At 55.3% G+C, this 23,599-nt stretch overlaps 7 protein-coding genes across 7 annotated transcripts; 6 read left to right on the top strand and 1 right to left on the bottom strand.

Moving 5' to 3' along the window:
• Positions 1 to 128: 128 nt before the first annotated feature.
• SOK1 lies at positions 129 to 2,123 on the top strand (the record flags this gene model as incomplete). Its single annotated transcript, XM_036634715.1, has 1 exon — positions 129 to 2,123. One exon carries the CDS (start codon positions 129 to 131, stop codon positions 2,121 to 2,123), a length of 1,995 nt encoding a protein of 664 aa, XP_036500640.1.
• A 3,392-nt stretch (positions 2,124 to 5,515) lies between these two features.
• On the top strand, positions 5,516 to 6,126 carry TAF13 (Transcription initiation factor TFIID subunit 13; the record flags this gene model as incomplete). Its single annotated transcript, XM_036634714.1, has 2 exons — positions 5,516 to 5,576; positions 5,645 to 6,126. The coding sequence occupies 2 exons, from the start codon at positions 5,516 to 5,518 to the stop codon at positions 6,124 to 6,126; spliced, it is 543 nt and encodes a 180-aa protein (XP_036500643.1).
• A 1,672-nt stretch (positions 6,127 to 7,798) lies between these two features.
• On the top strand, positions 7,799 to 9,127 carry CGCS363_v002864 (putative transport protein; the record flags this gene model as incomplete). The annotated part of the gene is made up of 1 exon (XM_036634713.1): positions 7,799 to 9,127. One exon carries the CDS (start codon positions 7,799 to 7,801, stop codon positions 9,125 to 9,127), a length of 1,329 nt encoding a protein of 442 aa, XP_036500642.1.
• Positions 9,128 to 10,607: 1,480 nt separating this feature from the next.
• On the top strand, positions 10,608 to 12,247 carry RVB1 (RuvB-like helicase 1; the record flags this gene model as incomplete). Its single annotated transcript, XM_036634712.1, has 4 exons — positions 10,608 to 10,751; positions 10,811 to 11,578; positions 11,644 to 11,975; positions 12,115 to 12,247. The coding sequence occupies 4 exons, from the start codon at positions 10,608 to 10,610 to the stop codon at positions 12,245 to 12,247; spliced, it is 1,377 nt and encodes a 458-aa protein (XP_036500637.1).
• A 2,656-nt stretch (positions 12,248 to 14,903) lies between these two features.
• RFG1 (Repressor of filamentous growth 1) lies at positions 14,904 to 17,051 on the top strand (the record flags this gene model as incomplete). Its single annotated transcript, XM_036634711.1, has 2 exons — positions 14,904 to 15,129; positions 15,304 to 17,051. 2 exons carry the CDS (start codon positions 14,904 to 14,906, stop codon positions 17,049 to 17,051), a joined length of 1,974 nt encoding a protein of 657 aa, XP_036500636.1.
• An 810-nt stretch (positions 17,052 to 17,861) lies between these two features.
• On the top strand, positions 17,862 to 21,870 carry ro-3 (Dynactin, 150 kDa isoform; the record flags this gene model as incomplete). The annotated part of the gene is made up of 3 exons (XM_036634710.1): positions 17,862 to 18,257; positions 18,315 to 18,637; positions 18,684 to 21,870. 3 exons carry the CDS (start codon positions 17,862 to 17,864, stop codon positions 21,868 to 21,870), a joined length of 3,906 nt encoding a protein of 1,301 aa, XP_036500639.1.
• A 280-nt stretch (positions 21,871 to 22,150) lies between these two features.
• SEC65 (Signal recognition particle SEC65 subunit) lies at positions 22,151 to 23,059 on the bottom strand (the record flags this gene model as incomplete). The annotated part of the gene is made up of 1 exon (XM_036634709.1): positions 22,151 to 23,059. One exon carries the CDS (start codon positions 23,057 to 23,059, stop codon positions 22,151 to 22,153), a length of 909 nt encoding a protein of 302 aa, XP_036500638.1.
• Positions 23,060 to 23,599: the final 540 nt, after the last annotated feature.

The following is a 23,599-nucleotide window of genomic DNA, read 5'->3' as shown; positions in this document are numbered from 1 at the left end:
GTGTAACCCAACGGTTCTGGAATTAGTTTCTGACGGCTTTCTCTGAATCGATTGCGGATCTGGATTCGAGTGGAACGACGCTCCAAAAGAACAACAAAAATCATCTCTTCGCGCGACAGTTCGGTACGATGGCGGGCGAACAGGGAGCCGGGGGCGGCATAGAGAGCAACCGTCGGCATTTGTCGACTTCTACTCGTGCCAGTGCCGATAATGAACCTATCCAAGAAACAGAGCCCCAGACGGGCAAGCAGACCGAACAAGAAGAGGCCAAGGCCCAATTCCAACAACCTTCCCAGGACTCCCCCAGGGGTTTCAACCCGCCTTCAAGCACGTCAACTCCTTCATCAGCACCCCTGATGGCCAGGGCATCTTCCAACAGTTCCACGGTTTCGACTCCGAGCGCGCCGACAGACAGCTACTTTGCACCAGTCCCTGAGGCAAAGGCACCCGCACCGAGGCCATCTCGCCCTCTCGAGCCTCCAGTCACCAAGGGTACCTTGAGCGAGCTGGACGTGTGCAAAATCATGCACAATCCCAAGCTGCGCCACGATATCAATTTTGACCCCGAGCTGCATTTCCGACCTAACCTAGATGGAGACAAGGGCAAGCGGAAGCAACATAAGGCGGACCTCTTCTGGAATACCTTGCAGGACCAACTGGTTGATTTTGTGAGGGAACCGGAGGCTTTCTACGTTGCTCACGGCCAGACGGACGATTGGTGTTTGCCATCACTGCTGAAGGCTGTGAAGGACATCATTCAGACTTTGGTTCCCCAGAGAGACAGGGTTTACTTGGATGAGGGACTCAACGTCGATCTGCTGATGCAGCAGTTCTACAGGGGCGTTGCGGATCTGGAAAAGTTGGCTTTGTGGTTGTCTCGCGTTCTCAAGTCACATTGCGCCCCAATGCGTGACGAATGGGTGGACCAGATGTACAGCCAGCTCAGCAATGGAAACAGGACGAATAACGTGGAAGAGTTGGTCAAGGGCATGAAGAGCCTCTTGAGCGTGCTGGAGGCCATGAAGCTCGACGTCGCCAACCACCAGATTCGTTGTCTCCGCCCTATCCTGATCGAGGGAACCGTTCCATTCGAGCGCAAGTTTTTCGAGAAGAAGATTCAGGGCAACAAGTTGGACGTCACGCAGGCGAACGCATGGTACAGGGACGCCGAGGACCGATACGCATCATCCGTCTCCCCCGTTGCGGCACACTCTTTCGGCGAGATGTCTGTGTTCTTCGAAGCTATTTCCAGACTCATCCTGCCTTCGGTCTCGGAGAAGGCTCTGCCTAACACCTTCATCTTCGATGAGGAGCGCTTTATCAAGTTGCGAGCTGACATGCTGGACGCTATCAACCTGGAAGTCTGCATGCGAATGTTCGACGACCTGGAACGCGTTGGCCGACTTGCTGTTTTCGATGTGGATCGATTCGATGAGGGGACTCGCAGCCGACCAGCTTCTTTGACGCCAGCCTTCGACTTCAACACTCCTCCCTCGCGACCCTCAAGTCTCGCCTTTAGCGCGAGTGGCTCAGCAACCTCTTCTCCCAGATCTTCACTGGTTTTCGCTCCTGCCGATCCCGTAGACTCCGTGGCGAAGTCCAAGGAACTCTACAACTCACTCGTCGCCTTGCTTCACACCTCACCACCGCCACGCCGACACGAATCCCGCTGGGAAGCCCTGGCACCCTCCTTGGCTATCCAGATCTTCCGCTACTGCAACGCCCCATCCGACATGCTTCCCGTTCTGGAATCAAAGCTCGCGTCCAACGTTTGCGACGTCAACAGCTCGATGTTCCAGGAAGTTCAGGAGCAATTTCACGGTAGGCTCTTGGTGGAGCTGCAGAGGCGGGTCAGGGAATACCGTGGTCTGACAGGCGTTGGTCTGTTTTCGGTCGCCACAGGCGGTCGTGCCAACGGCTCAGGGCGGTCATGGAGTGGCAGCCCCGACCGCGATGGCCGTGAGCCCTCCGAGACCAGCCGCGAAGTCCGTGAGGATGGCGGCCTCGAAGACATGGCGACTCGGCTGGCGCACCTCGGTATTCTTCACTGGCGTGTGTTCGCGGGCCTGGCCTATACTTCCGAGGAACAGGCCGACAGCGTCATGGAGATGAACCAGTTTTAGAAGAACTGCCTCTGAGCAAAGCTCGACTTTTGAGGCGTCTCATTATTTAATATGGACGCTGCTGGTCAAGAAGCCAGCAGCCCGACTCGCCCCGACAAGGGGGGCTTCTCTACTATGTCTGGCCGAACAACAATACCCCTTTTACAGTATTTTAATCTTGCATTTCACAACTTTTCTCGCAAGAATTCATATCTCTTCAGGCAACGGGTGTTACGGAACCTTAGACGGTGTTTTGGGGATCAAAGCATCAAGCTCGCGCTTTTATCGCGTTGGTTAGTCGATTGGATAGGCGTTTCCATGGCGGTGGTTACATGCAGATACATAGCGCACACTTTTGCATTGCTCTGAGACAGAAAATGAGAGTTTCACTTGACGTTTAAATACTTGTCTTCATTTCAATCATAGTACATGTGACTATGTACTCGAGTGAATCGCTCAGCCGAATGATCGTTTGGGTTTTCTTTTCCTCTGCCCATGCACGCCTGTGTGTCTCGACAGTGTATCCTTGCACTCTGTGTCTTGTTTTGGCCAGCTTTATGTCAAATTGTTAATCACTTGCGTGGGCCGCACGGCCGGTTGCCATTCAGATCAATACATATCGATGTAAACGACAGGCAATAAGGTGTGCTCACAAGCGGCAAACTGTGTGAGAAGGTTGGAAAGGGTGTGCCCGCAGGCGGTAACCTGCTACACGAAAGTATTAAAAAGGTGAGAGGGAAAAAGGACATGTCATTGTCAGGTTTGAGCCGTGAATGAATCTTGACCACTGTGTGGTGAACCGATTTAAATACGAGCAACCCGGACAGATGCCCCATGGTGATTTTGATGGTGCCTATCTTGCTAGCATACACCTGACGTTGAATGTCATTGAGGTAAAGCAACTGCAGCAACAGAAACGACAATAGGATCGATGGTAATGATAATAGGAGTAATCGACAGCGACAGCCATGACGATGTTGAACACGAATAAGAAAAAAAGTAGAAATTAGTTTCTCTGGCACAGGAAAGGTAGGGAGTCTCATGTGTTCTATTGCTCAACTAGTGAAAACTTCGGTGTGAGACTGGCCTGGATGACCTGACGTTCTGAACCCTGGCCTACCCTTAGGTGAGTCCTGTGAATGCGATTTGTATACTGGATACATTAGAGCTCTAGTGATGGTGGCAAGCAAGTGTGTTTACAACCGGAACAGGATGGCTGGGAGCCAGACTGGTGGAGCGGGGGCCCAGACTGAGGACGGTGAAGGGGACGGTGAAGAGGGGGACCTGGTCGAGATTGGAAAAGCAACAATAAGCATGCTGGAGAGGGAAGGAAGGCCAGGTTCGATAAAGTGGGCTACGAAGCAAATCTCTCAGAACGTTGACACTATTTCGAACCTCCAAAGACTCGTGTTCGGTCTACTAGCTGCGTGGAAATAACTGCCGAGTTGATTCTGCGATTCCTAAACGTCTACGTTACCAAATATGCCGTAAGGATTGGCCACTTCCCGCTCCAAAAGCCTCAGGGGACTGCACCAGAACATGGAATGGTTCAAAGAAGACTTGAAAGAGGTACGATCCCTGGTGATACAAGAGGGGCATACTCAAGACTATGTAGAACATTCTGCTACGGTCGTGCAACTCCCGTTGTCTACAGCCGACGCCCCTCCTCCGGCGGTTTCTTTTCTAAAGACCATCGCCGTACCTCTGAGCGTACTTGCCGACGCAAGAGGACTCAAAGGCGACGCGGCAGCAAAAGCAATGAGACTTAGGCACAGACAAAAGAAAATGTGACCTGAACAAGGCGCTTAGGTGAGAGTCGCCCTTCGCGGGATGGTTGATGGGGGTTTCAGGGTCACCGTCCAATACAAACATTGCCCTCATCGTCTTGCATAAGACGGCTAGAAAGCAATATATTTGTCGTGCTGAGTCTGTGTGACATACTCGGAGTTGGTATCATGACTTTGATCCAGGTCCTTCGGCGAACCCGATACCGACTGAGACGGGGGTCACGGGGTATCTTCAAACGGCCGAAAGGAATCCGCTCTGGCGAAAGGAATCCAACGAACGATCCCCTCCAACACGGTTCGTAGAGTTCGCCGGTGAAACTGGACTGGCCTAGCCTGGTTGCTTTGGAAAGTTGGCTCTGTGGCTGACGCGAAACTACACTAGAGACAATACCTCGTCATTCAGGATGTAACATGCTCATCCCTCAACTTAGAGCCTTTCTATTCTGTCGTCAAGGGCAAAGGATTCTATCGCATCTCTGAAGAAACATGCGCGACATGGGTGATGACGTAAACTCTTATTATCCTTGAGACTGCCTGCCTGACTCTAGGCAGAGCGTTCTTTGTACTATTGCGATCTTGACACGGGCGATATTGGCCCGACGATAACTGCTTCTTTGCGCTTCCTGTGTCTCTTCTACCAAAGCCGTAGCCGTATTCATTTCCCTAACCAACTCCGAAATCATAGGACAAGTCTTCATTTTTCTCGACCGCCTCCCCAGCGAGCCGAGTCGTGCGTGATCGTACGGGGGATATATTTAGTTGATGAGCATGGAGACCTGTTCTCCTCATCCGTTAGTCGAGTCCAAAGGGCAGAAATGTCGGGGAAGAGGGAGACTTGCCGCCATGACGACACAGCATAAGCTGATGTACGGACTTAAACGCTCGCCTACCCTGGCGAATTTCCAAAAGATGCCCATGAAGCTACCGAACGATCAGCATTCTCGTCATGCAGCGTGTGTTCTGTGCCGGGTCTCGTTCTTACCCGTCCTTGTTTCGGTCCATCATGGCGGGTATGAGCTGGTGGATGTATGCGCATGTGCAGACGAGCAGGAGGATGACGAGGAGGAGAGACTGGAAGTTGAAGAGGGCGGTCTGGCGGGGCTTGTTAGCATTCTTCGGACTTGTTTGTTGGATGCGACTGCGACTCACCATGTTTGCGACTTTTGTCCCTCTGCGCGGGAACTGGCGACGTGGTTGACCTGGATGCAAATGGATGAAGGTCGCGATATTAGAGCCCAGGGGTGCGGTACGCTTCAGCCTCTGTCTGTACAGTGGACAAGGTGGCCCGGAGTTTTACTGAGCCACACGTGGCTCGAGCTCTACCTAGCTCTGAGGCAGCACTGAGGCAGGTACTTTGGCGCCACCCCCACAGTGCAAGCTGTGGAAACTGAGGCTGAAGCTGCTTGCCCTGTGCGTTGCGCAGTCTGTCACCGTGAATTCTCCATCTGGAGTTCGTCCTACCTCCACCAATTTCATCCTCACGATTCAACCTCCACCTCCTCCACCTCACTGCTCGCGCCGTCAACACGAGCAAACCATTCGAAACAATCAAAAACCAGCGTTACTCTATACTAGGCTCAAGCGATCCATCAAGCAGCGCGCACCGATCACTCACGACTGCCCATCATGGAGCCTCGCGCCCGCGCTGCCAAAAATGTTGGCAAGATGAACTTTAGCCACAACGAGCGTACGCACATTTCCGTGCGAATTTCCTCACAGCAAAATCCCTAAGCTAATTCGACTGCTCCTTCCTAGTGGCTCAGCTGCTCTACGCCCATGGCGACGTGCGCAACCCCCTTCCCGAGACCATCCGCGTCCTCGACGAGATCGTGACCGAGTTCATCCAAGGCATGGCCTTCGAGGCCACCCGAGCTGCCAACTACGCAGGCCGGCAGAAGGTCAAATACGAAGATTTCGAGTTCGCTTTCCGAAAGAACGACGCGTTTCTCGGCAAGGTGCAGGAGGTCTTTGAGAAGAAGGGCGAGATCGACTCAGCGAAGAAGATCTTCACAAAGGACGACGAGGCCGTTCTCATGAAGGACGCAGCGGACCAGGAGGGGGGCAAACAGTCAAAAGACAAGGCCGTGAACGGGCAGGGCGATGCCGCGAGCTCTGCTGCCGATGCTGCTGCGAAGCAGGAGGAGGAGCTGGGCGAGGCAGACGACGACGCCGATGCTGAAAGTGAGATTGCGGGACGACCAGCCAAGAGGGTCAGGCTCGATGGCGACGCAAAGTGAGAGTTGGGGGTGGCACGGCGATTTTGTTGTTGGGCACGGTGCATAGCGACTGGCGTTTTGGATCAACGGCCTCGTATTGGCTCAGATGGCATTTCTGACGACACATGGGCGGAGGCATAGGCACATCAAGCATGGCATAATTAATAATTTTTGGGACTTTGAGCAGTGCGCATCAAATCATCGATCAAGCAGGCCGAGTTTGACATGACGCCGTTGAAACTTTTTCGGCACAATGGAACGAGATCTGAGCTGGTTTCCACTTTTGACCAGGGTGTATCACGATCTTTGACTTGGGGAAAAGTGGCCGAACCCCGCCGACCTTAATTCGACATGCCACAGCCGTCATACCCTCGCATAGCATTACAACAAACAAATCGAAGAAGCAGACGCGAGGTCTCTTCGTGCGCACAATAAGGTTCAGCCGCCTTCTTAGTACAACCATGTCATGCATGTGTTGGACTGCAACCGCAAGGTAGAGCGGTGCGGCCTTTTGCCCGTTTCCCGAATCGGCACCGGAGCCGCTGCTGTCGGTAGAAGCTTCACGCGGGACCTCGCCGAGAAAGTGGATTACCTCCCACAGCACGCGACACCCCGGCCCCTAGGAAGCCCAAGGCTCCAAGGTAGGTAGCTGTTTGTTCCACGGTCTACTGGGTTGCATGCCGCACACTAGCTGGCGATATCGGGGAAAAGGGAGGGAGGGGCGAGACCTTGGCGGCAGGTGACGATGCAGCTCTGCTGTCGCATCACACTCTCTGTTTCTCGTCTCGACGGCGCCTCAGCGCCTCAGCGGAAACAAAAGGTCTAGCCGCGGGCCTTCCTTCTGCAGGCTATGGTATATGTTTGGACATCTCAGAAGGAGCCGGTAAGTCTAGGTCAAGCTAGTGGTGTTGGTTGGCTCCATTATCTCTCCGCGCAGGCGCAGAAGCCAAAACAAGTGGTTGGCAGTGGATGACCACCCTCGAGAATCTCTACCTTACCACGCCTACCTATCGACTCCACCTGAATAGGCACTCCTGCATTCGTTGCTTCGGACTGCTGGTGACTCGTCCATTGCCTCTCTCACCCATCCCATTCTCTCCCACACAGCCCTGTCCGCCCGACCTAGTGATCCACCACACTAAGGCAGACGGCAGCAAGATGCGCAAGGGTGGTGGGTTTGAGGGGTGGCACACCGCACGCAATAGGCCGCACGTATTTCGTCCTTTTCTTGCCCTCCCGGCCTCCCGGCCCTTGGCCTTGGGAAAGACCCCGACTGACTGACTGACTGCCTGACTGATTGAACCGACAACCGACTGAAGGTGACTGACAGACCCATTCATTACTCCAGCCTCCCCACTTCCGATGAACGATGGGTCGTCCTCTCTTTGATTCTTGACTACACCCCGCTTCCAGCTGTGTTTGAAATCTCTTCGTGATCTTTTCTCCTCGAGATATCACTCCGTTTTCAGAGTTGAAACGTCTAGTCCCTCCTCCTGGCCTGCTTCACTTCACTACCCCACCGCGCCACCAGGAACCTCTTTGTACTCTACGCGGCCTCGACTTCAAGACATGACTTCATCTAGCCGTCATGTCTGGCCCGAAGAAAAATGATGATCACTATGTCCCTCAAAACCCCAGGGTGAAGACACAACTCGAAGATTCTGAACAAGACACCTATGGATCATTTGACAGAATGTCGACAGACAGCAAATTATCTTGGTCGCAAGACCACGGAAAGGGCCTCGACCTGCCCGACCCCGAATCTTTCCGATCATTCTCAACAAGTCCTTTTCAGAATGGGAGAGCCTCGCCGTTGTTGGGTGGATCAGAGTTCCCTACGATACCGCAGACACCACCGACGCAGGGGAAGCTATGGCGGTTCTGGGTCATGAACAAGGGCGTCGTCTTGGTGGCTCTCTCGCAGCTGTTTGGTGCTCTGATGAACCTCACAGCGCGGCTGCTTGAGCTTGAGGGAGAGGGGATGCATCCACTTCAAGTCTTGTTTGCCCGGCAGAGTGTGACCATGGTCTGCTGCTGCGCTTACATGTACTGGATGAAGACGCCAGATTTTCCGTTTGGAAAAAAGGAGGTCAGATGGCTTCTCATCGCCAGAGGAGTGAGTGGGTTCTTTGGCATCTTTGGCATGTGGTACTCGATGATGTACCTCCCTCTTGCCGAAGCCACAGTCATCACGTTCCTGGCTCCCAGCGTTGCGGGTTACGTCTGTTACATCGCGCTGCGCGAACCGTTCACTAGAGCTGAGCAGATAGGAACTGTTATAGCCTTCTTCGGCGTTGTTCTCATTGCTCACCCGGCGTCCCTCTTCACCGGCGATTCGACTTCCTCGGCCGCTGCCACCGCGCCCGAGGATTACAATGTCACGAACGGCACCGTGTCATCGACCACCCTGCCCGGCCTCAACCATCGGGCCACGACGGCAGAACGCTTGACAGCCATCGGCGTCGCCATACTCGGGGTCTTTGGCGCCGCTGGAGCTTTCACGACCATCAGGTGGATAGGCAAGCGTGCGCACCCGCTTATATCCGTCAACTACTTTGCGACGTGGTGCACGATCGTATGTGCCGTCGTCCTCACGATTGCGCCGCTTCTCGAGTTTGAGCAGCCGGCTCTGCGGTTCGCGCTGCCCCACTCAGGACGGCAGTGGCTGTTCATGGTGTTGCTCGGTGTGTTTGGATTCATCATGCAGTTCCTTCTTACCGCGGGACTGGGTATGGATCGCTCAAACAGGGCCAACGCCATGGTCTACACGCACATGCTCTTCGCGGCAGGGTTTGACCGTTTCATCTTTGGCAACGTCATGGGGTGGATGAGTTTGGCGGGATGTGGGCTCATCATCGGGAGCGCGCTTTGGGTTGTCCTGATGAAGAGCCCACCGCCACCTAGAAGTGAGGTTATGGTGGACGTTGAGGTCGCGAATGTCAGGGATACCGAGGCCGTACCGATGCTGGCGGATATAGACGGGGGTAGAGATGAAGATCTAGAACCGGACAGGGCACGATAATACCATGATGAATATATGACATGGAATGGGGCTGCTTGGAAATGATATGTGGTTAACGAGAAACATGGGCATTGGTTACCCATAGAGAGGTTGTGCATGCTACCTACCCTCTCATGACTGAGAAACGGAGTATCGCAGAAATTCAGGCTTGCATGAATGAACATTTTCAATATATCTGGGCATTTGAGTCCGATCACCAAGAGTGGCACTGTTTTCCAGTGATATTAGATGCCTTAATCGAGCCTGTTCTTTATACTGTTAGAGAGGAGAGAAGTAGTCCAAATTTCCTCTTTCAAGGGGGTGCTGAAGAAGCAGGATTCGACAATGCATCGCGAACTGTTCACTTTGCGCTTACGGGCTATAAGTGAAGGCGAAAAAGCTATATGCAGAACCTAGGCACCTCGACGTCTCGAACGACATATTTTTACCTGTAAAACAACGCATAATGGCTCAACCGAGTTATACCTCGATACCTATCGGAAAACTCGTTGAGCCGTGATGACTTGCTGAGCTTCGATCACCACCACAGACTGACGTATCCAGTCCCCATGAGCAACGTCATATGCCATGATGTCAGGTCGTCAACCGATCAAGGGACACAAACGTGGTGTCAAGCACGGAATAGGGGTCCTTTCCTAAGTGCAGCCCCTGGAATTCCAGGCGCGCGCGTTTGCGCCGGCGGGTACCTAAAAAGGACCACGATGAGACAGTCTCAACATTCCCGAACGCGGGAAGAGTACACAGAGGAAATTATGATTTGAATCATGTTTCCACAAGAATACACGCTTGGTGACAAGTATGGTGCGACCTTGGATTCTCGAGAGAAGAATGCAAGACAGTGGACGACACGCTGTGTAACAATAGACGCCGTTTCGCCCTGATGATCAAGATCCAGGTGCCTACAATAGGTCATCATGGGCCCTCGGCGGAAGAACCCAAACGCTAGGCGAGATGAGAAGAGATGGGTTTCCTTCCGTGACTTCAGTGCATCCGACCTAACTCCCTTCACCGGATAAGGTCTCGGGTCCGGGTAGTGATGAATGCCCGTGAGGTAGACATTTTCTAAGGTTTCCTACCCGTGAAGGGAGAGAAATTGACAGCTCTGCACTGAAATTGGCTGAATCGGAATTGAATGCTTAATCCAGACGGGTTGATGGGTAACATGTAGTTGGATGTGAATGATATGGAAGGAGGTGCAAACGGGAAGCTATCCCGAGGTCACGTGTGGGGCCAGGTTCCCAAAGTGCCGGCCGGCGCCTGCACTGTGCGCCTCAGCTTTGCAGGGATGGAGTGAGGCGCGTCTCCCAAAATCTTTTGGAAGCTTCAACCAAGCCCGTCCGACGCCAATCAACCCCCATCGAAGCCCGCGAATTCATTGCGACCACAACGCCATTCCCGAACGCTCCGCTACACTAATTTCAGACGAAAGCCTTGATACGCGAATAATTGACCCCCGGCAACCGACGCCCCCGCCGCGACGATGGTCCAGATCAGTGAGGTTAAGGGAAACAGTCGCGAGAACCGCACTGCTGCCCACACCCACATTAAGGGCCTAGGATTGAAGCAAGATGGCACGGCAGAGAAGCAAGCGTCTGGTTTCGTCGGCCAAACCACAGCAAGAGAGGTCAGCGGTATCCCTCGTGGTTGCGCAGCGTAATTACTGACAGATCTGCCGAATTTTAGGCATGCGGTATCGTAGTCGATCTCATTCGCGCTCACAAGATGGCCGGTCGCGGTGTTCTGCTCGCCGGTGGACCTGGAACAGGAAAGACGGCCCTTGCGCTTGCCATCAGCCAAGAGCTCGGAACCAAGATCCCCTTCTGCCCGATTGTTGGCAGCGAAATCTACTCGACAGAAGTAAAGAAGACCGAGGTGTTGATGGAGAACTTCCGCCGCGCAATCGGCCTGAAGGTCCGGGAAACGAAGGAGGTCTACGAGGGCGAGGTGACAGAGCTCACTCCCGAGGAGGCTGAGAACCCTCTGGGCGGATACGGCAAGACCATCAGCACACTCCTGATCGGCCTGAAGAGCGCGAAGGGGCAGAAGAAGCTGCGGTTGGACCCAAGCATATACGAGGCCATCCAGAAGGAGAGAGTTTCGGTGGGAGACGTCATCTATATTGAGGCAAACACTGGTGCCTGCAAGCGCGTGGGAAGATCAGATGCCTATGCGACCGAGTTTGATCTGGAGGCCGAGGAGTACGTGCCCATCCCGAAGGGTGAGGTGCACAAGAAGAAGGAGATCGTGCAGGACGTTACTCTTCATGACCTCGACGTCGCCAACGCTCGGCCCCAAGGTGGTCAAGATATTATGAGCATGATGGGACAGCTGATGAAGCCCAAGATGACCGAGATCACGGACAAGCTGCGCGGCGAGATCAACAAGGTGGTGAGTAAGTACATCGACCAGGGCGTTGCAGAGCTTGTCCCTGGCGTGCTTTTCATCGATGAGGTAAGCGGAACTTTCATGTCCTGTCTGACGCGAACTGAGACCGGTGGATTAATCTTCAACAACAGGCGCACATGCTCGATGTCGAGTGTTTCACGTACCTGAACCGGGCCCTGGAATCGAACATCTCCCCGATTGTGGTGCTGGCATCCAACAGAGGAATGGCCACCCTTCGCGGTACGGACGACATCGTCGCGGCGCACGGCATCCCTACCGACTTTTTGACTCGTCTTCTCATCGTTCCCACGACGCCCTACCAGCTGGACGAGATCAAGCGGATTGTTCGCATCAGAGCCACGACCGAGGGTGTGCCCATCACTGATGCCGCCCTGGACAAGATTGCGGAACACGGCGTTCGCATCAGCCTGCGGTACTGCCTGCAACTGCTGACACCCGCCAGGTAAGTGAAGAAATGATCGGTTTCTTGTTCTGCTGGCTTCCCACCGCTTTCTCTTACTCATCCCCATGCGGTTTCCCCTCTCTCTTGAATCGTGGATCGACCGGCTAGTGTGAGACATCCGGGCTAACCCCAATGAAAGCATTCTTTCCAAGGCAAACGGCCGCAGCCAAATCGATGTCCAGGACGTGGCTGAGTGCGAGGACCTCTTCCTGGACTCGCGGCGCAGCGCCAGCCTTCTGGGCAGCGAAAACGGACGAGGTTACATCTCGTGAGAGGAGTCAACAGAGGCATGCTTGTTCGGTAGGATAGAGAGTGAGAGGTCACGGTCCCCCGTTTAGTTTCTCGGATGAAGGATGGCGACGGCGTTGTAAAAGAACTTGTCACATTATCGAAGACCAGAACAGGTAATTCACGGCGTTTTATTTGCTGTGATAATTTACGATGATGATATTCCGTGGGAGATACCGGTCAGTTGTCTCAGTCGGGTCCGTGAGAACCAAGTTGTGTTGTTGAGTTTCCAAGGGGCGAGCAAACGAATGCCGGGTGACATGTCCTCTGGGCCACGAGCGACGAGTGATTTCCCGTTGGTTCCCATTTCCTTGTCTCGAGTTGGCCCAGACCCCCCGAGAAGCGAAAGTGGGTGGGCGAGAGAGAGCAACGCTGTTTGCAAAACAAAAGCCCAGATGAGGAAAAAAAAGTAGGGCCGCCCTCCCGATTATAAGACATTCGCAGGCCGCGAACCAGAAAAACAATACCTAACGAGAGACATCCACGCACCGCCCGATGCCGATGCCGCCTTTACCCCAACCAGAGGCAATTGGCAATGAGGGGACTTGTAGGTAGCCAGCCCTTCACCGCGTCTTCAGTCTCCCCGTTCTGAACCCTGGTCCCACATCTCATCCCATGGTACTCTGGCGCTCATCATCAGAGACATCACCAACGCCAAACGCATTGTGTCCTTGCCGATCAAATTTTAAAAACATTTCCAAGAAGACAGGAAGAAGAACCCACTGGAACGAAGAATTATGGTAAACGCCTGGGGGGGTTCTCGCCTTCTTCCCTTTCATCACGTGGGAGCTGATGTTTCTCCCAGCCTAGACCACTTTCGGCCAGGGGTGGTTGTGTTGGTTCGACGTACATCCCATTGTCTTTGTTCTTTTGGTGGGAGCGCGGGTTTTGATTGAACATTCCAACCGACCTACTTGCATTCATTCCCCTTCTTTCACTTATTCTTTCCCTTGCACTGTTCTCCGCCTGGCCCTGGCACACCACACCCATACCACACCACCACCGCGGACAAGCAAGGTCATTGTTTTTGACGTCTCACAGGGCCATCGGTCTGCAGTCAGTATGCATGCTTTCCTTTGAGGAGAGGCTGGCTGATGGCAGGGGATCTCGGCGCCGTTAGGTGAGGAAAAGCAGGGGGCGAAGGAGGAAAAGAAGGTAGCCGCGCTCGCCGCGGTAGATGTTGCAGTAGTACCATCATTTAGTAGTTCGCCGACTCAGAAACATCGTCTGGTAGGGGACCAGATAGAGAGAGAGAGAGGAGGAGGAGGGCGTACGTGCGGTGTTGCCAAGCCTTTTCTGAATTGCAGACGACATGAAAGGATGAACTTCTTAAAATAACACCCAAGAATAAGGCTGCTTTGAGTGCTGCATCTCCCTCGTCTGTATCTCTCGACCTGTATAATTTCCCCATTCTCAACCTTTAAGCATGACCTGGGCAGGGTAGTAGGGACGGGGGGTAAGAATTCTTCAAAGCCCGTGGCCTTGCGCGCGGTGTGTCGCTCTGGTCACCCAACATCTCATTATCCATCTTTCCTCGCCTCGTCGCCGCTGCCGCCGCGTCTTTCTCTCCGCCTTCTTGTCCTCCGCTCTGCAACTTCGGACTTGGACCCGAAGGGTACCTATCATTTTATTCTCCCGAGTCGTAAGAAAGGGGCCAAAACGCATCTGCCCATCTGCTTTTTCCCAGTTGCGAACGGAAAGCACTGGTGGACAGAGTGAGTTGAGTCGTCCCGGCCACGGAACAAACGCTTCCTCACAAAGGAGCTCTACCCTCATCTGCAACAGCTTGGGTGCCGGCACATTCCCGAGACATTTCCCCAAAGCCATCGCTTTCCTCTCTCGTCCGTTCGTACGCTGTCTGTTCTGTTTCTTCATTCTGTTCGCTCCTCTCGAAACCTGCTGCTCCCTCCCTCCACTTCTCTTGCTGCTGCAGCTGCTCCTTGCCGCGCCTTCTCCGTTGTCGTTGCTGTTCGTCGTCACCGCCGCCGCCGCAACAACAACGTACCGCCCTGCCCTCACCCCCAATGTCCTTTCTGCTCCATAATGGCAACCGTCATCTTTGAACATAAGGTCATTGAGTTGGACGGTCATTGTCTGCCCCGTCTCTGCTGAATAGGTAGCCGCCATCTCGAAACTACAAAGAAGACGTACAGAACGGAGCGAACAATCGTCTCGACAAGGGGAGAGTAAGAGAGGGAATCTCGGCTGTCTTGCCTCGTTCCATTCCCCGATATACCTCTCCATCTGTCTCTCTCACGTCCTTCCAAATACTTACTGCTATTCTTCTTCGCTCAAGCTCCCACACACCACCTGTCCCGCCATCTCTTCCAAACCAAATCAAACCCTGGCATCCCGTCGTGTTTCTCACCGTATACAACATACACGCCCCCCCGTCTGTCGCTGCTATCCTTCTCCAAACGCCCCTCTCCGAAGCATGGTGTAAGTCCGAACGTCGCAGAGCCAAGCCAACCAGCCAAACCGACCGCCATCTACCACCTGTCACCGTTTCCACCACCGCCACCCTCGCACCCGTTTGCACCTCCTCCCAACCTTCCAGGTCCCAAGATGACAGATGTGATTTCTACTCCCAGACCGCGGCGGTCAACCTCTTCTTCTGGGGGCAACTCTGCCCAGTCGACCATGGAGCGCAGAGCAAGCCAGGGGACAGACGAAGGACCTGACTCTGTAGGCTCAGCTGGTAGTCGAGCTAGCAGGAAACGCGCTGCTTCTATCGACGTTGAGGAAGCAAACAACAGCTCGAGGGCGAGAGAGTACAGCTTGGAGACAGGACCGATGGGCGGCGAGGGCAGCAAAGACTACATTTGTCTATGCACGCCCGCTCTGAAAGTTCCAAGACCACGCAACGGTAAGTTCGACACCCGCTTCCTTTGGTTCATCCTTCGCCAGAATATGCCGATGCTCTCTGTTGCAGACGCATTTTGAGACGAGAAACTCGGCAGGCGGTCTTTGTTGTTTGATTCAAATCGGCAGCTGGACACTTGTGCAACGCCTGTTGGCTAACGCTGCTGTTCTTTGATAGCCTTCATCTTATACAGGCAGCACCACCAGGCCCAGGTCATCGCGCAACACCCAGGACTCTCCAATCCAGAGATATCCAAGATCATTGGCGAGCAGTGGAGGATACAACCCGAAGACGTCAAGGATAGCTGGAAGAAGCTCGCAGAGGAAGAGAAAATACGACATCAACGACAATATCCCGACTACCGATACCAACCAAGACGCGGTGGACGACCGGGCAGCCGGTCGGGCCCATCTTCTGGAGGAGACACAGGTCGTTGCCCCAAGTGCGGAGGCAGATTCATCGCCACGCCCAGAACACCTTCAACACCGTTTGTTACACCGACTGCAGCAAAATCGAGCATGCCTCCTCACCATCCGCGAGATTTGCGGGGCGGCGGCGGCGACAGCGAGCAGCTCCGCCATGCTTTGCCGGGCGGTAAACAACCTATGCAATACCAGTACGGCAACTTGCGAGACGTCGACGAAGAGTTTGAGGCGACCTCGCCATCGCCGGAGCTCAAGCGGCGCCGCTTCAACGCCATGGGCCACTACCAAGCCGTCTCGTCACCGGGTCCGTACACCGGGCACCCTCTATCGAGACAGCCTCGATCGTCGCTGAGCATGCCGGGAACACCACCTGCGCCGGGTTACGGACCCTTGCCTGGCCCTTCTGCACTCGCGAGGTCTGGCCACGGCGCCATGGCGCCTCCTCCGCGCCCGCATCACCCTGGATACGCAGGACCGAACCGCGGCTCTGCCTTTGACGAAAGCCTTCGTCTGCCGCCTTTGCAGACCCAGAACTCCCCGCCGCTTGGCAGAGATGGCGACACGAACGACCGCCCAAGCGCACACCCGGCCGCTGGTTTGGGCATTGCAAACTCGCGAGACGCCTGGGCGCAGAGTATCGAAGCCATGATTATGACGATACCTTTCCTGAGCAAGCTGAAGGTGCTGCAAAAGATCAGCCCGACTCTGACACCGCCAGGCCCCACCAGCCCTGACATCGAGACCCGTGGTGCAGTCATTGCCGTTGAAGGGGCTGATCCCCGGCAGCTGGAGCAGGTCGGCACAGCCATCCACCGATCTCTGTTGGGCCTGACGGAGATTGACCTGAAGATCTGGAGCGAGGCACCCACCACACCTATCTCAGTCATGTCTGCTGAAGAAGACACCAAGATGAACGACACCGCTTCCGTCTCCAGCAGCAGAAAGAGCAGCCACTCACAGCCGAGTCTCCAGGCATCGGAGCTGTTCTCCAACTACATGCAGACCATGGTGAGGTGGCACGAGAAGTCGAGGGAGATCGTCAAGCACATCACCACCAAGCCAGCCTTCGGACTTGATGATCATCCGCCGAGCAGAAGAGCGTCGGAGGGAGAGGTGCTGGTCGGCTCGAGGCACAACTCGATATCGTTGCCAGCCAAGACACCTATTGCGTTGCTACCTGCGGGCTTTAGTTTGACCATCTCGGACAAGTATGCTTGTATGATACCCATTTCCGACTCGTACGCCCCTGTCGACCATTGGCAATGGATGTCCACCCTTTGGAGAGGTGTCATTGGCCCCGACCTCGTCATTTATGTCAAGACTGCAGCGGAGGACGAAGTTGCCCGAGGAGGTGCCGTGGAGTTCAGAGGTCCCGGTGTAATTGTGGTCAGGATTGCGCACGGCAAATCACTAGACGAGAAGGCTGAGCGGCGGATTTGTTTCGAGGTGATCGAGTGGATCCGGGGCGCCAGTTTCCAGGAGGGATTTGGCCGAGGTTGACGACGGCGGAAAAAGCGAATTTAATGATTTGATATCCTTATGTTTTGGCAATTTGGTCAGAGTTGATAGTCGGGTTGAGACCGTTTCTTGTCTTATTTATCGACATAGCGTAGGCGTAGATAGGAAAATAACGAGCCGTCATGATCGAATGAGTCTTACGAAGAGTCCGTTTGCAATCACGAGAAGTCGACATCGCGGGAGGATGTTGATTCGCATGTAAAGTGAAAATCAATCGAACCGGAGGGCAGGATTGCAGCATTGCGAGCCAAGGGCTGATTCGCACATAGGTTCGCGCTGATATGCAAGCTCAGAGGCGCCAATGTGCCATGTCAGGGCAAGTAAGACAATGTCTCTGTCTGAATCTCTGAAAGCCGTTTGCTGTTTTGTTGTGTTGACTGTTAGTGCTGTTTTTTTTGCATTGTCTGCACTGCGGAGCTCTCTTATTGACTTGTGCTTGTTGTGCAATGCTATTTTATGCTAAGTAGGATGTCCATCTGGAGGTGATATCGCACTGTATGGACCCTGAGTTGAAAGGCAAGGCAGATGCACGGGCCAATCAGGCACACGTTTGAATTGACATACATCACCCCAGCATAGCTCCAATTGCCCTTGCAGCTGGTGCCGCAGCAAGCTCCGGGCTGGTCTCAGCGCGTTTATTCTACTGGACGCGCATCCAATGCCCCCCTAGAATGACATCTAAACACAACGTCAACATCCACACCACATCACGGGGAGCTTCTCCATAGGCCCGCACCCAACGACAACACAACATCGAATATGCTTATATCTTAACGAAGGGCGCTTGCAACAATGTCGGACCTAGGAGTTGGACAGACGGTGCGTCTGTCAGATGGTCGGACCGGCATCGTGCGCTTCGTCGGCACCACCCACTTCGCTAGCGGTGATTGGGTCGGCATCGAGCTCGAGGACGACAGCGGGAAGAACGATGGAAGCGTCCAGGGCGAACGCTATTTTGATTGTGGAATGGGCCATGGCATGTTCGTGCGGCCCACGACGTTGGCCATCATCGCCCAGGCCCCGGCGACTGCGAAGCCCGCAGCTCGCAGGCCTAGCCGGCCGAGCAGCTTCAATCCGGGCACCGGGCGGGCGGCGACGGATTCGGGATTGACTAAGAGGATGAGCCTGAACGCGCCGAGTCCGAGCCCGGGACCTAAGGGGTCTCGGCCGTCTTCGGGTATGCTCAGGGTAAGTGTCCGTCCCGTTGTATCGGCTTGGATCAAGGGACAGATGATTAACATGAAGCGACCAGTCTCCGACCAAGTCACCAACAAAACAGCTCGGATCAGCTACCTCGAGTGGCGCGCCATCACGAACTACTACCCCGTCGAATACTCGCACCTCGGCTGTGGGAACAAAGACGACGCGACCAGGCGCATCAAGCACGCGCACGTCCATGGGCCCTCCGCCGATACCTACCACGCGGACGCGGCAGCCGTCGACTTCTTCAGTATCGGGGAGGTCAACCGCCACAAGGCCAACCAGCGGCCGGCTCTCCATGACTGGGAGAACAGCCTCTTCTACCAGACGACCATCGGCAGACATGGGAGGTGGAAAGTCCACCGAGAGTGGGGATGATGCTACATCGCCATCCAAGGATATCGGCGACAACAGCCCCGTCCAAGCAAGGACAAAAGCCCTCGAGAAGCTGACATCAGGGTCAGCCGGCCCTGCAAGTACATCCGCAAGACCAGCGGCGACAACTACCGCCCGTTCTACAACAAACGCAGCCGCTGCCAACAAGGAAATCGAGGACCTCAAGGCCAAGTTGAAGGTCCTTGAACGAAAGAGATTAGAGGACAGGGAAAAACTGAAACAGCTGGAGCAAGTCCAAGGCGAGAGGGATAGATTCGAGTCCATCATTCAAAAGCTGCAAGCCAAGTATCAACCGCAGCAGAACGAGAACAATGAGCTGCGCAAACAGTTGAAGGAGGCGGAGACTAGGTTCGAGTCCATCGAGAACATCCAGATGGAGCACGAGACGGCTTTGGAGCTGGCAACACTGGATCGAGAGATGGCCGAGGAGACGGCAGAGGTTCTCAAGGTCGAGCTCGAGGCTTTGAAGCAAAAGTCGGAAGAACTGGAGCTCGAGGTGGAAATTCTCCGCGAGGAGAACGCAGAGTTCGGACAGGGCATGTCATCGGAAGAGCGTGCCAGCACTGGCTGGTTACAAATGGAGAGAACCAACGAGCGCCTTCGTGAGGCTCTTCTGCGACTTCGAGACTTGACGCAACAACAAGAGGAGGAGCTCAAGGACCAGATTAAGACCCTGGAGAGCGATTTGCAAGACTACACCGCTGTGCAAGAGCAATTTGAAGCAGCCAAGGAGAAGCTTGCCCAGTCTGAGGCGGCTGTCGAGGATCTCCGCCAGCAACTGGACACGGCGCTCGGCGCCGAAGACATGATCGAGGATCTAACCGAGCGCAACATGAGTATGTCTGAGCAGATCGAAGAGCTCAAGGCCGTGATCGAGGATCTCGAGAATCTTAAGGAGGTCAACGACGAGCTTGAAATCAACCACGTGCAAAACGAGAAGGAGATGCAGGAGGAACTCGACTTCAAGGACAGTGTCATTGCTGAGCAGGCTCGACGGGCAGGCGAGCAGGAGGAGGCCTTGGAGGATATGGAATATACTCTGTCCCGCTTCCGAGGTCTTGTGACCAGCCTTCAAAGCGATCTTGAGGACATGCGTGCATCGCACGCAGTGACTGAGACGGAGTCTGAACAGCTCAACAGCAAGTCCCGTGCCATGATGGACTTGAACATGAAGCTTCAGATATCTGCTTCCAAGGCCCAGGTCAAGACAATCGACCTCGAGCTGCGCAGGCTGGAGGCTCAGGAAGCCGAGCAGCATCTCGAGATCGTCAAGCTCTTCCTTCCCGATACCTACAAGGAGGACCAAGACTCTGTTCTCGCCCTGCTGCGCTTCAAGAGACTGGCTTTCAAGGCCGAGCTTCTGCAAGGCTTCATCAAGGAGCGTGTCAACGGTCAAACCCACCCCGGCCACGAAGACGACATCTTTGCTGCATGCGACGCCATTGACAAGCTCACATGGGTTGCCTCCATGTGCGAGCGCTTCACCAATGCCATCAGCCACTGTTCCATTGAGCAGTTCCAGCGATACCAGAATGCCTTGTTCGAGCTGGAGCCTGTGGAGCGTGCTCTCAATGGATGGATCGACGGTCTCCGCCGCGATGAGCTGAAGGAGAAGAAGTGCGCGGATGAACTCCAGCGCACCATTGCACTCATGTCGCATCTCGCCGAGGTCCATCTCACGAATGACTTGCCCGACTTTGCTGAGGATACGTACATGCAGACTCTGGTGATGCAGAGCCACCTCGACTCTGCCGCTACCACTTTCGCTACTTTGCGCGCTATGGTCGAACGAGTTGTGCCCGCGGAGTCTGACGAGGACGAGATGGCGCAGCACTTTAATAAGAAGGCCGAGCTTGTCGTCACCCAGACCCGCAGCGCCAAGGTAATTGCTGGCAAGGCTGTCAGAGCTCTCCAGGACCTCAAGGCCAGGTCTCTGGCGCTGCCGCATGAGACCAAGGAGTCGTTTGAGCAGTGCTTGGATGCCACCCGCCAACTTGCTGCCTTGGCTCGCGAGATTGGTCTGGATCTTCACCTTCTTCTGCATGAGGAGGGCCGCAGTGAGCCGTTCACGCACCGCGAGATCCAAGATACAATTGCCAAGGCCACCGTTAAGGTCGCTATGTCGAGCGAGTCCGATCTGTTCTCCACCTACTTGTCTAGACTTCGCACCCTTACAAGTCAAATCTCTGACTTGGCTGCACTCAGCACGGACTTGTCGCAGACTCAGGAGTTCGACGTCACTCCCGCGCCATGGAAGCTCCGGTCCCTGGAGCTCAAGGCCATCAAGACGATCCCCGTCGACGCTGAGGAGGAAATGCGCCGCCTTAAGGAGGAGCACAATGAGGCCCGCAGGGCTATTGCGCAGCGCGAGGAGACCCTCAGCACGGCGAACCTCAAGATCGAGACCCTCGAGTCCCGTATGAAGGATGCTAATGCCAAAGCCTCTCGTATCGAGGATCTCGAGGCCCAAATCGAGGCCGCCAAGCAAAAGGCCGCCAGTCTTGCGGAGGACATTGACAAGCAGGATCGCGAGCTTAAGACTTTGGAGACGGACCGCGACAAATGGAAGAAAATTGCTGGCGACAGCAAGGCCTTCGCAGACGGTGCCGGTGCGGCGGGTGCCAAGGCCGGACAGGAGCGTGCCGTCGCCACGGCTCGGGAGATGGACGCTCTCAAGAGCGACATTGCAAGCCTGCAAGCCGCCGTGCGCTATCTTCGCGAGGACAATAGACGTGCCAGGACGACAGAGCAGCACAACTACGATTGGCTGGCCGAGCCACTCACAAAAGCCCCATCGGTCGTCGAGCAGCGTCGTGCCTTGGTCATGGCCGAGGGCAAGGACGTGCTCAGCGAACTAGTCAAGTTCACAACATCTGCAAAGGTGTACGATCTGGGTACTTTGCCAGAAGACAAGCTGGCTTGGAAGCCGGCGCGCAGTACCCCGCAGTACCATGCGGCCAAGCAGAAGGAGGACCTCGCGGCGTGGAAGAGCTGGCGGGACTCGGTGCTGAAGAAGTCGGAGGTGGTACTGGGCCGCAAGGATGCCGCGGCGGAGAAGAAGCAAATGATGAGAAGCGTGGCGGCGAGGCTGCAGATTCGTCTGCCGGACGCGGACGGCAAGATGGTGCCCGGCGGCGGGCGAGATGTGCAAATTGTTGGATCACGCGAGTGGGAAGGATTGCAGGGCCGCTTGGCGGCAGTATGATTATCATGCAATGATGCTCGGTGGTAGTAGGACCAGTGGCTAGATATACCCCCCCATCCTTATGCTCAGCATCTATCTCTTTTTCCACACGCTTTGTACGATGTTTTTGTCGGTGAAATGTATGTGTCCCCGTCCGTGATATCGTCATGATTCGTGGTCCCGGTTTATCCTCATGATATGCATGTCTAGAAAAATGGCACCTTTTTTTTTGTCCGAATCTCTCTGTCTCTCTTTCTCTCTCTCTCTCTCTCTCGCTCGAAGATCTTGGGGGCGGCCCCTATCAAGCTTTGCCTTTGCCCTTCTTCTTCTTCGACGCCTTCTCCTCCGCACCAATGCCACCGCCACCACCCGCGGCCTGTCCCATCAATGCCGCCATCGGGTCTCCTCCGCCCTGCATCTCCTTCATCATGTCCTTGAACAGGTTCTCGCTGACGCCGCCGCCCGTCATGGCGGGGCTGAAGTACGGCAACAGGTCGCCCATCTTCCAGCCGCGGGGGACGGCCGGCTTGGGCCACGGCTTGCCCGGGTCGGGCGCGGGGGCGCCCTGCACGCGGGCCTTGAGCGCGGCGCTGTTCTCCGTCGTGGGGTTCTCCTTCAGGTGCTTCGCGACGAGGATGTAGAGGTGGTGCTTGTTCTTGATGTCGGGCATGCCGGGAGGCTTCGCGTTGGGCGACGCCTTGCCGCCGTCCTTGCCGCGCCCGGCCTCCCCGCCGAAGCGTATCCTGATCTTGACGCGGCCCGGGTTCGCCCAGTCCTTGGGGTGGAACTTTGCCGGCTCGAAGAGCGTCGGCAGGCGCAGCGCCGCGCACGCGTTGACGATCTCGCGGGCGATGGGGTTCATGACGGCCAGCTCGCGGGGCACGCGGCGGCCCTCGGTGCGGGTACGGCGCGCGTCAAAGTAGATCGGGTACAGGCACTGGAAGTCGGCGTACTGCTTCGGGTCGTTGGTCGTCTGGAACTCGGACGACCCTGCGCCGGCGCGCGGGGCGGCGTTGGCCGCCGACGGGATGTTGGCGGGGTTGATGCGCGAGGCGGCGGCGGCTGCTGCTTGGGCAGCCGAGGTGGAGGAGGGCTTGGGTTCGACTCGTCGCATAATGTCCATGTCGTTGAACTCTTCAATGTCGCCCTCGGAGGGGTCCGAGTTCTCGAGGTCGCTGTCCTCCACCTCTTCTACCCGTGGGTGTGACATTTTATTGGAGTGTTAATCTGGTAATGGAGTGCGTGTGGCTTGGCTTTGCGATGCAGTCGTGTGCCTCTTGACGGGGGGCGGGCGTCGTTGTCGTCGTCGTGGGGTGTTGGTGGTGTAGGTTGAATCTGGGAGGTGAGGATACAGTTGTCGATTGGGAAAGCGGCTCTACTAGTCCCCTCTGGGATTTTGCATGGCAAACGTGTGTGGGGTTGGGAAACGACGGTTCGCCGTGGTGGGGGAAAATGACACTGCGGGGCCCACCGTGGCGGCCAGGGTTCACCTCAAGAGCTGGACGTGCGTGCTAAAGCGGGACAGCTTGTCGGAACGTCATCTCATAACGATGTTCAAGAACGGCTTCACCCCAAAACATGGGATGGGGGCGTCACAAAGAGCAACGGTTTTAGAAAATAATATTGCATTAGCCGCAAGAAGAAGAATATTCCGACATTTTGCCAGTGGTTCGTCCATCTACGAACACACACTACACCCCAGCTATCTATCTATCCCGGTTGCGTCCCATGTGCAACCAGACCAGAGCAT

The sequence above is a fragment of the Colletotrichum siamense genome, assembly GCF_013390195.1.
Source record: "Colletotrichum siamense strain Cg363 chromosome Unknown KSG_Cg363_contig02, whole genome shotgun sequence".
Classification (NCBI taxonomy): Eukaryota; Fungi; Ascomycota; class Sordariomycetes; order Glomerellales; family Glomerellaceae; genus Colletotrichum; species Colletotrichum siamense.
The sequence above is the reverse complement of the archived record's forward strand: the minus strand, read 5'-3'. Positions and strand labels throughout refer to the sequence as shown.